We start from the raw sequence: 15,659 nt of genomic DNA on the forward strand, positions 1-15,659 counted from the left end.
CGAACTATAGGGGCCATCTGGGGCTTGCACCCCTGGCAACCGGAGAAAAAATCTTTCTTAGATCACCCCTAAACCTCCGTGTGAGCACTCACACTTTTGGACACAGGAGTAAAGGCAATCACAAAGAAGGCTAGGTTTAGACCAATCACTCATAGGCAAAGACTGAGGTCCGCTCCAGCTCTGATTAGCCACTTTCAAGTCTTCCAAGGGATAAGGCTATCTTTTCTTAAGTCAAGCATTTCCTGCTTATAAACCTTTGGGGCACGAAGGCTTGATTGAAGAAATCTGTATTGGGCTTGTGTATGACGAGCAGGGGTGTGTGACACAAGCGTAGCCGCCTCACCATCGATGTCATGGACCACGAGTTAAACTGTAAGGGGCAGATTTACAGGGCCCTTGCGCCACTTTTGCATCATTTTTAACATGGGAAAAGTGACACAAAAGTGGCACAAGGGGCTTGTAAATAAGCCCGTAAGTCTGGAGTATTGTTGGATCTTATCTCTGCACAAATAGCTAGGACAGCTAGGAAATTATTAATCCAATTCCACTTTCGCACTCTCTGTGTGCTGATGTTTGTCGAGAATGGAAGGTTGCAGTGAGCTGCGGCACTACGTGCCCGAGCTGCCTACAAGAAGGTGAGTTCGTTTTGTACCATTTCTTTTTCAGCCTGGGCTACCCACGCCCAGGGAGGAGTTGGCTCACACCAATCTTGCCGTGAGACACTGTTTCATTGCTCTTAGGTTGCTGCCTGCTGAAACAAAACAGGCAATTGTGTGTGCATTAGACAAGTATCTTCATAGTAGTTAGATTATATGAGCAGACAAAAAATATAAAACAACCAAAAAGATTCTTCCATTTACTACTAACGTTAATATATCCTTCCGAATCTGAAACTCTTATATATAGATGGATGGCTGCAATGAGTGTAACCCAACGAATTGACCAGGGAAACACTATGTTTTTTTTTGATAACCCTCACACACCAAATGCTCATTCGGTGTCATGCTTCATCATCAGGTTCTTCCCGCCCTGCTGCGGGACCAAGCATGCTGAGACCAAAGGAAACGCGGGAGCACTTTTTTGTGAAAAGACAAAGGGCCTCATGTAGGTAACATACTATTTACCGATTCATAAATACCGAATTTTACCGATTCGGTATTTAAGAATCGGTAAATAGTATGTAGGTAAAAAATCGGTAAACTTTACCGATTCGGAAAGTTTCGGTATTACTGATTCGGTATTTACCGAATCGGTAATGAGGCATACCTTCCCATTGATTCCTATGGGCCTGGAGGCCTATAGGAATCAATGGGAAGCCAATCACCATTACAGAATCGGTAAATACCGATTCGGTAATAGGGGGAGCATATACAAGGGTGGCAGGGTGTCACATTGACACCCTGTTGCACCCCTGATTCGTGCATGTGTGCACATGTGGCGCACATACATGCCCTAAGGGCATGTATGTCTGCCACATGGCACTGTCATAACAGCGGAAAATAGATTATTGACAGGTATTCGATATTTATCACCAACCTATATTTGGTGGTAAATACCGAATCCTGAATACAGTCAAACACTCACTTGACTGCTCCCTACATATGAATTAAGGATTCGGTAATTTACCGAATCTGTATTTTACCGATCCATTACCGATTCGGTAAATTACCGAATCCTTAAATCATGCCTCATACATCTCAAATGCCTAAATACCGGTCGGTAACGGGATATTTACCGAATTTAGGCCGTTACCGACCGGTATTTAGCTACCTACATATGGCCCTATGTGTGGTGCAGATGTGAGAGAGGTAGGGTCAAAAGGATTAGTGGTGCTAGTTAAAAGTTATCTGGCTAGTAGAAAAAAATGATTTATTGCTTTCCATAGCTGGTAGCACTAAAAAGGGGAATGGAGGTGATCTATTGTAATGAGATATCACCTTGTAGGTCAAGATGTTTCGAAAGCCATCCCCTCGGCTTTCTCGTCAGGACCATGAAAGATCCCTAGTCCACTCAAGCATAAATGAATAATAAATATTACGTGACTATCAATGTAAACTTCGCGCTCACCGGGGTAATACCTCAGAGGTATCATTACCCCGGTGAGCACGTAGCCCTGATGACTGTCTGACTACAGGTGCCCTTCCCTCCCGTGCATAGCTCACAAGGCTATAGATATTCTTGAGTAATATTAGTAGTTTTGAAACAGATTCCAAATAGGTATGGTTTTGCATGCATAATTGACCTGCATGTACCGAAGCAAGAAAAAGCGCTGCATGGAATTTTAACATATGTAACAACAACTTTGCTTTTTATCAATGGAGGCAAAAGTAAAAGGAACAGAACTCTGATGCCCTTGATGAGAAACTGCCGCTCTTTAGTTGTGTTTTTTCAGGGCCCCAGCTAATGAAATCAAAAGGTCAGTTGGATTTTAATCCAGTTTCAGATACTGTCAGGACGCTCAGCATTATGTAGTCTTTGATCCGGTCAAAGAAGTTGGTTTGTTAAGTCTTATATAAATCTGCATATCATCTGCATGTTGATGGGAAGGGAGACTCTATGAGTTAAAGAAATCAAGAAGAGGTTCCAGATAGAATTTAAAAGAGATGGAGGGGGTAGATCCTTGTGGAACCCCCAAGGGTGTTTACAGAGTCCTAATCACAAGGGGATAAAAGGGATAATGAAGAGTGAGGTTGATTGTTATTTCAAAAATAGCAACTCTATAAAATAGAGAATATTATCTTCAAAAGCCACCTGCATAATAAGTAACTCAAAGTAATGTATTTTTCTTGCAGCCTTACCCCTCGTTACATTCGACATTTCTTCGCCTTTTTTTTTGCCATTGAGGAGATTAACAAGAATCCTGACCTTTTACCCAACATCACCCTGGGCTTTGAGGTCTTTAATTCATTTCTCAACATGGCCCAAGTGACCCTAAGCACAATGGGGTTATTATCAGGATTAGAAGATTCGGTCCCAGTCCCTAACTACAGATGTCGGTCGAGAGGGGTCCTGGCTGCTGTCATTGGTGACATGTTATCGACCACATCTGCTGCTATGGCAACCATCACTGGGCTCTACAGGCACCTGCAGGTAAGAAGAAGCTTACTTATATGACATGCCTTAGAAATTCTTCATTCTGAAACCAATACAAAGCGAATTTATGTTTCCTTTTAGGCACAATCTCCAATCAATGAATCAGACATTTGTTAAGTGTGACTACTCACACGTAAGGGTCTCAAGGCGCTTGGGGTTAGTAGGTCCAAGTCCATCAAGGGGGGGCTGTCAGAGAGCCAGGTTTTGAGGTTTCTTGCAAAGATGGGGAGCGATGTTGTCTGTCTGAGGTGGAGCGGAAGGGCGTTCCAGGCTCTGGCCGCGAGGAATGGGAAGGAGCGGCCTCCCGATCTGGTCTTTCTGGTGTGGGGGACCACGGCGTAGGAGAGCTGTGCTGATTGTAACGTCCTCTGGGGTTCGTGGAATTTGAGTCAGCTGTTCAGGTATGCTAGTCCGGTGTTGTGGAGGGCTTTGTGGGCATGGGTGAGCATCTTGAAGGTGACTCCATCTTCGATGGGGAGCCAGTGTATTCTGTGCAGGTGCTGGGAGATGTGGCAGTGTCTTGGCAGGACGAGAACCAGTCTTGCGGCTGCGTTCTGAATGTTCTGTAGCTTGCGGGTGAGGTTTTTGTTTATTCCACATAGAGTGCGTTGCTGTAGTCGAGTCTGCTGGTGACCGGGGCATGAGTGACGGTTTTTCTGTGTTTTAGGGGGATCCATTTGAAGGTCTTACATTGGAGGCAGAGGGTGAGGAAGCAAGAGGATGGGACGGAGTTGATCTGGCAGTCCATTTTGAGCTTGGAGTCTAGGATGATTCCCAGGTTGCTTGCGTGGTCCGTGTGGGTGGGCGGGCTTCCGAGAGTGGGAGGCTAACAGGTGTTGTTCCAGGTGGTGGGGTTTGGGCACATGATGAGTACTTCTGTTTTGTTGGTGATTAGTTGTAGGCAGCTGTTTTTCATCCACTTGGGGAATGCTTCCATGCCTTCTCAAAAGTTGTGTCTGGTGGTATTAGGTTTGTTGGATAGGGAGAGGATGTGTTGGGTATCGTCTGCGTATGACACAATGTTGAGTCCGTAGGTTCTGATGATGGGGGCGAGCTGAGCCATGTAGACATTGAAGAGCGTAGGGCTGAGGGAGGACCCCTGGGGGACTCCGCATGTGGTTGGTGTAGGGTCGGAGAGGAAAGGGGGGTGTCTGACCCTCTGTGTTCTGCTGAAGAGGAAGGAGCTGATCCAGTCTAGGGCCTTGTTTTGGATCCCTGCATCGTGGAGTCTGCGTATTAGGGTGCAGTGAGAGACTGTGTTGAGCGCCGCTGAGAGGTCGAAAAGGATGAGGGCTGCTGTTTCTCCTTTGTCCAGGATGGGTGCGGATGTCAACTGTTGCAGCGAGGAGAGGGGTTTCCTTACTGTGTTTTTTTCTGAAGCATATTGGGAGAAGTTGAGGATGTTGTGCTCTTCGATGAATGTGGTGAGTTGGCCGTTGAAGGCTTTCTCGATGACTTTCACTGGGAACGGGAGCAGGGAGATGAATCTGTAGTTTTTGAGGTCGGTGGGGTCCACCGAGGGTTTCTTGAAGAGGGAGTTGACCTCGGCGTCTTTCCAGTTGTCGGGGAACGAGGCAGTTGCCAGGGAGCGGCTGATGGTGTGGCAGAGCATGGGTGCAATGGTGCTGGTGGCGTTGTTGAAAATGTGGTGGGGACAGGGGTCCATTGGGGCCCCGGAGTAGATTGACTTCATCATCTTCAGTATGTCTTTGGTGGTGAGGGCTGTCTAATTATCGATCACTGGCTTCAAGGAGTCGGGGTGGTTGGTGAGGGCTCAGTGTGTTGGTTGTCTTAGTCGAAGTTGTCGTAGATGCTCTTGATTTTGTGGTGGAAAAAGGTGCTGGGTTTGTCGCAGAGGTCTTGTGAGGGAGGGATGTCGGTGGACTTACTGGTGGGTTGGGCAAACTCCTTTATGATGCTGAAGAGTTCTTTGCTGTTGTGTGTGTGAGTGGAGATTCTGTCTTCAATCACTATTTTCTAGGCCTGGGCTGAATTTCCGTTCCGCTCGCGGAAATTGCGATAATTTGACATTTTCGCGTTCCGCGGAGAGCGCGAAAATGTCAAAATTTCCTCATTCTGCAGCCTAGCGATAATTTGTTTCTTGCTCGTGCTGTAAAATAATACATTCTCGCGCACGCGCGATTGCCTTACCTGAATCCCCGCGTTCGCCGACAAGTTTTCCCGATCCGGTCGCGTTCTCCACGAGATGTTGGATTGTTGGTAGCCATTTGCGCTGTCTCACGACAGTTCGCGCCCGCAGTAATGTCATTCATCGCGCGATCACGTCTTTCTTCTCGCGATCATGCACCGCGAGAAGAGTGAAAACAAGATGACCGTGCCCGCGAGCAACCGCATTGGTAAGTTGGCGAGCCGCGACCACGTAGAAAATACCGCGAACAGGCAGGAACAAAACTTCCGCATCTTCGCGATATTTCCGCTTGTTTGCGGAGATTTTTAACATTTTCACGATAATTTGCGAAAGTCACTTTGGCAAATTCCGCCCACCCCTACTATTTTCCTAATTTTTCTGATGAGTTGGTGGTGGGCGTTGGTGGCGGCTCTGAAGTTGTTGTGGGCGTCTATGGATTTGGTGTTCCTCCAGGTCATTTTGAGGCGGCAGCAAGTGTGTCGGGACTGTTGAAGTTCGGTGGTAAACCATCTGGTTTTCTTGGCATGGGTGTTGTTTTTTTTGAGGGGGGCTATGGTGTTGGTGCTGTCGGAAATCCATCTGTGCAGGGCTCCGGCTGCAGTGTTGGGGTCGTCTTTTTTCGCTATGGTTAGGATTGAGTTGCTGAGTGATGAGGTTAGCTGGTTGTCAGTGAGTCTGGTCCAGTTTCTTTGTGGGAGCATGTGCTGGTGTCTATGATGGTGGGTGTTCTGAAGGTAAAGTGGAGGCATCAATGGTCAGTCCATGGGAGTTTGGTGGTATGGCTAAAGGTGATGGAATTTCCTGTTGTGAAGAGGAGGTCGAGGGTGTGTCCTGCTGACTGAATGGATTTGGTCATGATCTGTTGGAGTCCAATGTTGTGGAGGCTGTCCAGGAGGGATGTGGTGCTGGGGTTCAGTTGGTTTCAAGGTGGAAGTTGAGGTCTCCGAGTAGGGTGTAGTTGGTGGCGATGATGGCATGTGGGGAGATGATGTCCATGATGGAGTTGGCGACAGGTCTGCAGGGTCCAGGGGGTCGGTAGATGAGGGTTCCTTGGAGGTTGGTGGTAGGGCTGGCCAGTATCTTGAAGTGAAGGTGTTCCATCAGGTCTGTGGGCTCGTCAGGGAGTGTTCTCAGGTGGGGGGTGGATCTGAGGGTGATGTTGATTCCTCCTCCCTGGTGGGTGGGGCGGTCCTTCCTGGAGATCTTGTATCCTTGGGGAATGGCGATAGCGATGTCCAGTTCTGAGGTGGAGTTGGTCCATGTTTTGGTGAAGAACACTAAGTCAGGGGTGGTGCTGTGGAGGAGGTCCCAGACTTCGGTGGCATGTTTGTGGAGGGATCAGACATTGAGGAGGATGCATTGCAGGGTCTTCGGTTTGGTTGTGGTCTTGCGGGTGGGTTGTGCCGGGTCCGTGGTCTTGGCGATGCTGCAGGTCTGCTGGCAGTGGTGACAGCTGAAGGGTCCGTGGGTGTCAGCTGGTGATGCTAGCTTGCAGTTGTTGTTCCATCCTGGGTTGAGAGCGTGGAGTGCCACTGGGTCATAGTGTCAGTGTTGCGGAGGTCCAGGGTTCCTGGCACTGGTCATGGTCGGGTCGCGGACAGGCGCAGACAGGCTTGCCTTTGGCACGCATTTGGCATGCCAGCGGCACACCCACGCAGCAGCCGCCATTAAGCAGGTGTTGGGGAGGGCTGGACAGATGGGAGGCCAGAGCGGGGAGAGGAGCTGGATTCAGCCGGTCACGTTGGTCGTGCTGTGGGGCTCACGGGGGCAGCAGCAGCACAGAAAAACGGGCAGAAAAAGGCAAAAAGAGAGGAAAGAGCAGAAATGAGGCAGTGAAAATTTCAAGAAAAGTGGAGGAAAGAAACAGAAGGAGAGTGAGAGGGGGAGATTAAATCAGTGAAAAATGAGTAAAAACTAGGGGTGGGCGGAATTTGCGTAGTCGCGCTACGCAAAGCTCCTCGAAACGGTAGAAAATATCCGCAAGCAAGTAGAAATTCTGCGAACACACGGAGTTGCTTGTTGCGCCCGTTCATAATGCTTTTTTGCTATTCACAAATGCTGTTTGTGTGCTCGGGGGAAATATCTCACAAACACGCATTTTGTACACGTGAACAAGCAAAAACTTCCGTGAAGCTACGGATCGCGGAACTTTTGGCAATTCCGCGTTCTCCACAGAATGCAAAATTACCCAAATTCCGCAAATTCTGCAAGCGGAACGGAATTTACTGCCCAGCCTAATAAAAACAGAGGAAAGACACAGAGGGGGAGTGAAAGGGGGAGATTGAAATCAGTGAAAAACAAGAGAAAATGAAGGAAAGACAGAGAGGGGGAGTGAAAGGGGGAGATTGAACTCAGTGAAAAACAAGAGAAAATTAAGGAAAGACACAGAGGGGGAGTGAAAGCGGGAGATTGAAATTAGTGAAAAATGAGTGAAAACGGACGAAGGACACAGAAGGAGAGTAAAAGGGAGAAATTGAAATCAGTGAAAAACTTGTGAAAACAGAGAGAAAGAGCGCAGCGAGAGGTCCACTTGACCACCAGGGATGAGGCGCAGATAAAACCTGCGGGTGGAGGAGGGCCTCGAACACGAACACTCGAGAGTGCAGGGGCTCGGGGGAAGGCCGCACTTGATGGTGGAGCTGCGAGGGAGGGAGAGCAATTTCACTGACAATGAAGTCTGTTTAACAGACTTTCAGTGGGTCTGGACACATGTGAGTCGGACAGAGGGTGTTCTGTCCGTCCACCTCCTCAGCTCTCAGTAGATCCCATGAGTGCCCAGGAGATGGTTCTCATAGGAACAGCATGGATTATAAGAGAGGAAGGGGGAAGGATGCCTCTATAGTAGGGAGGTTTATATATTCATTATCTATTTATGTATTTGCAGTTTTGTATAGTGCTAGCATTACCTGAGGTTATCAGAGCACTTCACAGCAATACATGTTGGTAACAGTTTGCTTATGCAATCATTCCAGTTGAATTTAAACAAAACACTTCAGATTATACTCATTATGGTGTGTGGCTGAAACTTGCATTTTCATGAGGAGATGGAGGGCTTTTAAGCTGCAGCCTCCTGTCCAGTAATATCCCACTGTCAACCTTACATATACAAATTGTTAAGTAAGCAGGGGGTTCAAGGGGCATGTATGATACAGGTTAACATGCATTATTGCCTTCACGCTCACCCCTTGTGGATAAACCTGTTTGCATCTTCCAGTTACAGTCCTTCACTTGCAGCTGACCCATAGGAGGTGCCTTGAGGCTGTTGCCTCACAGCACCTTATGGATGCCTGAGCTGGATGTAAGGAGATCCCTGGATGGAGGGAGTGATCTGGCTCAAGAGCCGGACATTCTGATAAAACACTGGCCATTTCTGTACCTTCAAGTCTGCCTAAAAGCCTCCCTATCGGTGACACTTGGGTGACTGCCCAAGAGCAAGCAGCTCAGTGCCTCTGTGCAGACAAGAAGGAGCTATTCCATCACAACCCTGATGAAGAATGCAAGGATGTCAAGGAAGTGAGAGGCAGCAGAGTCATGTATTTCATTAATGGCCCGCAGCAGTTTTCACAATGTTGTCCTAACTGTGCCAGTTGTAGGCTTTAATTTCCTTTGCGCATGTTACTATATAAATCCGCTTGCCTTTGTGCCACATTGTACTTTCACACGGAACCTGCATATTTTTTGGCGTTCTGTTCTTTTCCTGGGATTTAGTCTGAGCACCACCTACAATGTCAAACAACAATGTCCCTTGTCATTCACTCTCACACTAGCACCTAGACATAACACAAGAATGTGGCTGTTGTTTATGTGTATACATATCCTATCATAGATGAGTACATGAGCTACAAACAGACACATGTAATGAGAGTTCTGAGTCAAGTGCCCTGCATCTGCAGAGATTTAGAGCATCCATCTGTGTATGCTAAGTTATGGGATCAGTCAATAATCTCAGGGATCTTTCATATAACCACATAGCTTTAGGAGCAGTGGAGGGAGGTTAGGTTACTCTGTCTTATAAAATGATACAGCTTTTCCTCGTATATGGATTATTAACCATGCTGACAGTGTTTTTACTATTCATTTGCTTCCTAATTGTGGCACATAAACTGCATTTCAGAGCAAAATACTTTGAATAAATATTCTAAGCTTTCCTCGTGTCTCCTTATTATCTAACTGTGTACAAGTATGAGTGAGACAGCGAAAGGGTGTGTCTTGATTAGGCCTGGGTGGAATTCCAAGAGTTTTACTTTGTCGAACTCCGTAAAGTGACAGAAAAAGTCTACCACACTCCGCGGAGCTCCACAAGTGATGGAGCATGTTAGGTCGAGCTGCTCACACAGATTTTAAGAACCAGGAGTTTGTCCCACACTGTAAAATCAGCGCAAATGGCACTTCACATCATGCCTGAGATTGCTGATGCTTTTTGCTGCTTGAGTGGGCCTCTAACTCGAGCAGCAGTTTCCTCAACTTGAGTGGCATATTTCTCAACGTGAGCGGTCGCGACCTGCTGTAAACGCCCACTTTGAGAAATCTGTCCGAAAGGAGGTATAGAATGATTTGTTTCTCATGAACACTCGCCAACTTACTGCTGGTGAGCCACACAGGAGAAAAAACTCCTCTTCACGTCACATCGCAGAGTTTTGTGGAACTCCCCACGCAATGCAAAATGAGCAAAACTCCACAAACTCTGCTGGCAGAGCGGAATTCTTTGCCCATTGCTAGTCCTGTTACAGTGATCCCTGAGAGGGTCCAGATTGTTGTGCTCTGGGGTGCCAATTCACTGGTTTTCTGGTAATGTTAGGAGTGCAAGTGAGGCACTATTGGTTGTCAGACTCGGGCACATAGGTATTAAGGTCATATGGTGTCCCAGTCCTTGCATACTGATGTTCTATGGTCCCAAGCATAGTTCTGTTCCAGAGCAAAATCCCTGCAACAGCAGGACCTCCCAGGTGAGTCACAGGTTGGACTGCAGGTGCCTCAAAATGGAGATCAATGAAACCACCTCCCTTGTCTGACCCAGCAATGACTATGTCTGCGGTGGTATACTCTGGGAGTAGAGCAGATGTTGGTTCTGCCACAATAACAATAATTAAGGCAGAAAGACATGCAGTTCTCTCTGAGAGGACTAGTATAGGGACAAAATCACATCTGCTGTTGGTAGCTGCCACTGATTCTACCTCTGTAACCTGTGTCGCAATTAAAAGAAAGTTTGAAATGTGCACAGGCAGAGTGAAGATGTTTGAGTTTCACAAATCCACCATACTTTTTCATGATGGACACCCAAAACTATTTACTGACAGCCACAGAATGCCAGAAGAATATCAGAAACATTTCTAAGAAATCACAATTCTACCAATACAGGGGCTTTTTCACATTAATAAGAGTACATATTCTACAATTACTCATATCTAAATGCCATCATCTGTGGACGAAACAACATTTTTTAAATGATTTTTTTCCCATTGATCATCACTTTGGAAATATATTTACTTCTGCCTTTGACAAAGGTTAACCACTGAATTTGAAAAACATTTCAAGGTTGCAATGGGTCTGAGATGAGTTCCTGATTACACACTCACAAATGTGCAACTCTATGTGTTTGCACAAACATACAGGGTATTGCCTTCATGTAATGCTCCCTCCCCACTCACCTCACACCCTTGGTTGTAGACCTACTTCAGTGAAAAGGGATTTACAGTCATAAATTGGAAAAGCCAATCAATCGTGCTTTGCTGTTGACAACAACCAAGAAATTAAAACTTACAATACAATCATGAAGCATATGGGTCAAAGAGTGATGTGTGAAAACTGACAAGGGCTCCACAAAGTGCATTACTGGGCTGCATATCCTAGCACCCTATGATGCTAGTTTGCAAACTATGATTGTTGCATGTTTATAATACTTTTCTGGGAATGGAGTAGGAAGGGACTGGTGGGCCAGTTGCCCCAGGAATGATTTCCAGCTGTACCAGCATGTATTTTCCATGGAGAAGCATGATTGGGCTCTTCTCCAAGGGGAACCCATCACGCTTGGTTTAGAGGGTAGGTTTTTCCTTCCCTATTATTGCAGGTACAGTAAAGGTATAGGAGGGCAACAAATCTTGTTCTACAGCAAAGATTTGTTGAGGAGGAACCTAATGACCATCACTTTGCCATCGCTTGTTCTAGCGTGCAATAGAGCTACTCTTCTTCCATCCAGAACAACTTTTATTTCATTTGAGTAATTTCATCAGACTTGAGCTAAGTTCAACTACTCTCAGAGTTATCTAGAGCTCCTATGTCCAAATCACAAGTCTCCACAAAAGGTTGATCTAGATGTGTTCTCCACTTTACTACAATATTCACAGTTGTCCAATACATCCAACATGAAAATGTAGCCAACACGTGTTTCATCTATGTTAGGTACACCACTGACTTCATCAGGGTTATTGCAAATGATCTGAAGTCGTGCAATCAAGTTTAATAGTTAGTGCCTTCCAATATCCACATTATTATCCATGGCTGACAACCCATATCACAGGGAATGGCTCCAATTAAAATAATTTATATATAACTTGTAATATTAGGTCTCTCACAAGAGTGTGTTCCAATCATTGGCCAACATATTTATCGATTTTGCCAGCTGGCCCATTGAGTATCATCTCTTGGAATGTTGCAGGCATCACACCCAATCTGTTAGACCCAGACTGGATGCAATACCTAGAAGACTTTGATAGAAGACTTTGAAATCTGCATGTTGCAAGAAAGCTGGGCCACAGAATCTTACCCTTTACAAGCGGAGCTACAGAGGGATATAGCGCACGTCGCCCTCCACTCAAAACAAACCTGCTATACATCGGGATGAACATCATGAGCATCTCCACAACAAAATCTTGGTTCAACTGCTTCGGGAACAGCTTGTGAATGCTGTACACACTGGGTGCTCCTATCCCTTACTTAAAAAGATTTCCACGGCCAACATTTTTGCCATCATATCCCAAAAAAAAAAATGTGTGAAGGAAGTGAAGTCACCTCACGGAAACACCACCATAGGAGCTACTGACAGGTTCTCATCAGTGTGCTCCGATTATCATCATTGGCAATCTCCACAACCAAAACATGAAAATGTGAAAAAATGTGCACAAATGAATTAAAAGTGTGAAAAAGGTAAAATACGAACCCCGAAAAGTATGTGTGTGCCTATCAACCCAGACCCCCTACTGTCAAAGCAAAGAAAAAGAGTTTTTCTTGCTTCTACAACATAAAAACAAGCTAAACAGTCACTAGCACTACTGCCAATTTGAATCACTGCTGTGTGTTTTCTCACTTTAAAACCAAGACCTACTGTCACACTCCATCAGTTCATTATGAGAAGCCAACATGTTTCATTGCCATTTAATAACTTTCTGGCAATTTCTTCAGGGCTAGGGGTCAATCCTCGCCACACTGTGATTTCAATAATGTACCTGGTGGTTGCCTACACCTTGCATACCAGCAGCCACCTTTCAAGGTATGTGTACATGTCCAGAATACCACAATGTACTTATTACGGTTGCTCTCTGTCAGCTGCCCTTTAGTTAGCGTCTGTCTTAATCAATCCGCGCCCCACAAAAAAGGGTATATCACCTATCAAGCTAATGCCCTTCCCTCTACCCATGGAAGGGCATCTGAGTGGTTATCAATTTGTATAAAAATACACCTCAACCTCCATATTTTGAACTTGGACATAATCTCCCCAGGTGTTCTGGGTTTAAAAATTACTCTTCCCAAGGGGAGTTGCTTATACATATACAATGTGTATTGCAGGCCTAGAAGCAAGAGCATGGAATCACCTACTCTAGCCATCTTGCAAAAGTCTGTGTGCTTAATAGTTCCAAGTGACCAGATAGTTTTAGGAGGTGAACTCAATATACATTCCGAACCCATATATAGCTATGACAAGATTTTAGAATAGGAAGTTGAGAGTTGGGGCATTCCATCCCTTAATACAAAGCAGCTCGTTCCCAGTTCAGTCGCAGCATTGCAGGTTGTAAGCTTTACGCTGGTTGAGAGTCTGCAATGGCAGGTCTACATTAACCCTGGGCGCGACACTACGCTTCGCCCACGTAGTGTACGTAGCGCTGCCTGCTTCGCAGTTTTCGAAGTAGGCGAAGCAGGCAGCGCCTACGCACACTACGTGGGCGAAGCGTAGCTGCCTGCCGCCCACCACCCGCCTCCCGCCCGCCGTACTTTTAAAAGGAAAAATAAATTTGTAATAAAGCAAATTAGGCACTTACCTGATGCGCGGCGTCTCCCGGGGCTCCCTCTTCCTGTTTTTCAATTTTCCTGACAAATGCGCATGCGCGGACGCCCGCGCATGCGCATTTCTCGCAAGAAATGCGCATGCGCGGGCGTCCGCGCATGCGCATTTGTCAGGAAAATTGAAAAACAGGAAGAGGGAGCCCCGGGAGACGCCGCGCGTCAGGTAAGTGCCTTTAATTTGCTTTATTACAAATTAATTTAATCTTTTAAAAGTAGGGTGGGTGGGTGGCGGGTGGCGCGTAGTGGGGCTACGCGAAGCGCGTAGTGTGCGTAGATTTGGGCACACTACGTGCTGCTTCACGTAGCCCCACTACGCCCACTACGCCCACCCTTAGTCTACATCCGATTACAGGGAGCTCAGACATATAGGAAAGGCCAGTATCTTTAAAAAATAGATTACATCATGATCAGGGCTCCTATGTGGGACAGGCTGGATAATTTCCATGTAGACTCCAGGGTGGAAAGTGATCATTACCCCTTATGTCTCAAATTATGGTGTTATGTAACTCAATTCCATCCTATAGTTGCTTCACTAACTACTACCACAACACTTGCGAATAACCGCAGATCCGCTAAATGGCCTGCTTTACTAAATAGCACAGGAACCCTCAGAGAAATATATAAAGCCTTTGCAGAGGTGTTCCCTGAGGACACCGCCCTAGACTCTCTATGTGCTCCCACCACAGATGCACAAACTAAACTGCCACTAGCCTTGAAATCAATCCTGACCAGGCCCCCTCTAAAGAAAACAACACCAAAGTAGAAAGCAACCTACGGTACACAAAAACGTGCCCTGAAGCAAAAAAGGCTTTAATAATTTCTCTAAAAATACTAATTTGCAAGAGGTGCGTGTTCTAAGATGCCTTCATAAGACACTAAGGGAAGCCTGGTCAGCCTGGGAGGAAGCATGCTGGGAGGACCTTGTGATGGCTGCCAAAATGGGGGATAATGCCCTCTTTTGGAAAATGATCATGATTGGAGTAGGACTGCAACCCCAGAGATAGACTGCCACCTGAACCCAGGGGCCTGGGTGGCTTATTTCTCCCATTTATATGAGCAACCCCTGATGGACACCTAGGCACAATCCACTCTTTTTATTGATCACATTAGTTCAGATCCATATTTTATGCCTGAGGAGACTAGGTTAGACATTCTCTCAATTAAACTTGGCACGGCCCAAAGGTCCAGCTAAAATCCCTGGAGATGTGTTCCATCATGACTTTGCAGTCCGAGTTCCCTAGTTCCATTGGTTGACTAATGCAGTAGCAGCAGGAGCCCCTATCCCTCACACTTGGAAAGGGGCAGAAATCATACTCATCTTTAAAAAGGGGGAGCGGGGAAACTCAGCAAACTACGCACCAGTTAGCCTACTTCATACCCTGCAGAACGTCTATGCTTGACAATTGTTAAGAATTATTAAGTAAACTTAACGATTGTATTCAGGAACTAGAGATCTTTTCCCTATACCATAGGGGAGTGAAACAAGGATGTGATCTGGCCCCTACCCTTTTTTCTCTATATATTAACAACCTAGTGATAGCTCTCCCCCTAGGGAATATAGATGCATCTAAACTGCACTCCGATTTGCCATTGCCCCAGACCTGATGGACAACCAGCAGCTCTTGACTAATTTTAACTCTTATTCTCTAGCTAAGGACCTCGAAATCAATATATCAAGAACCTGATTTATGACTGTTAGATCACACAAAACATTAAACAAACTATCTCTCTTGGAAATTAAAACATGGAACAAGTATCGATATTTAAGAACCTGCAGAGAGGTGTAAAAAGGGTCGAGTCTTGGACCACCTCTCTTAAACGCAGCGCAGTGGCGCTTACTGGAGGCACCTGGAGGGCTAGTTGGCCCCCAGGGACCCTCAGGATTGAAGAGGAATTAATTCCGCAACTTAAAACACGCCACAGGGCATGTTTGCACACATGTCACCTCAGGCCCCGTCCCCTCCCTTCACCACTGTGCAAACACGCCTGTGGCGCATTTTAAGTTGGGGGATTAAGTCCCCTTAAATCCTGAGGGTCCCCGGGGTCCAACTAGCCCACTAGGTACTTTCAGTAAGAGCCACAGAGCTGCATTGCAGAGAGGTATTAAAAGGGGCGTGGCCTGGACCACCTCTCTGCAACC

At 46.3% G+C, this 15,659-nt stretch overlaps 1 protein-coding gene across 1 annotated transcript in view; it reads left to right on the forward strand.

Moving 5' to 3' along the window:
* Nucleotides 1-582: 582 nt before the first annotated feature.
* Nucleotides 583-15,659, forward strand: part of LOC146788743 (vomeronasal type-2 receptor 26-like) — a 527,880-nt gene continuing 512,803 nt past the window's right edge. Inside the window, exons 1-2 of the mRNA XM_085630959.1 lie at nucleotides 583-635; nucleotides 2,793-3,090. Coding sequence (XP_085487085.1) covers nucleotides 583-635; nucleotides 2,793-3,090 — 351 coding nt within the window. The remainder of the gene's footprint in view (nucleotides 636-2,792; nucleotides 3,091-15,659) is intronic.

The sequence above is a fragment of the Triturus cristatus genome, chromosome 10, assembly GCF_964204655.1.
Source record: "Triturus cristatus chromosome 10, aTriCri1.1, whole genome shotgun sequence".
NCBI classification, from domain to species: domain Eukaryota; kingdom Metazoa; phylum Chordata; class Amphibia; order Caudata; family Salamandridae; genus Triturus; species Triturus cristatus.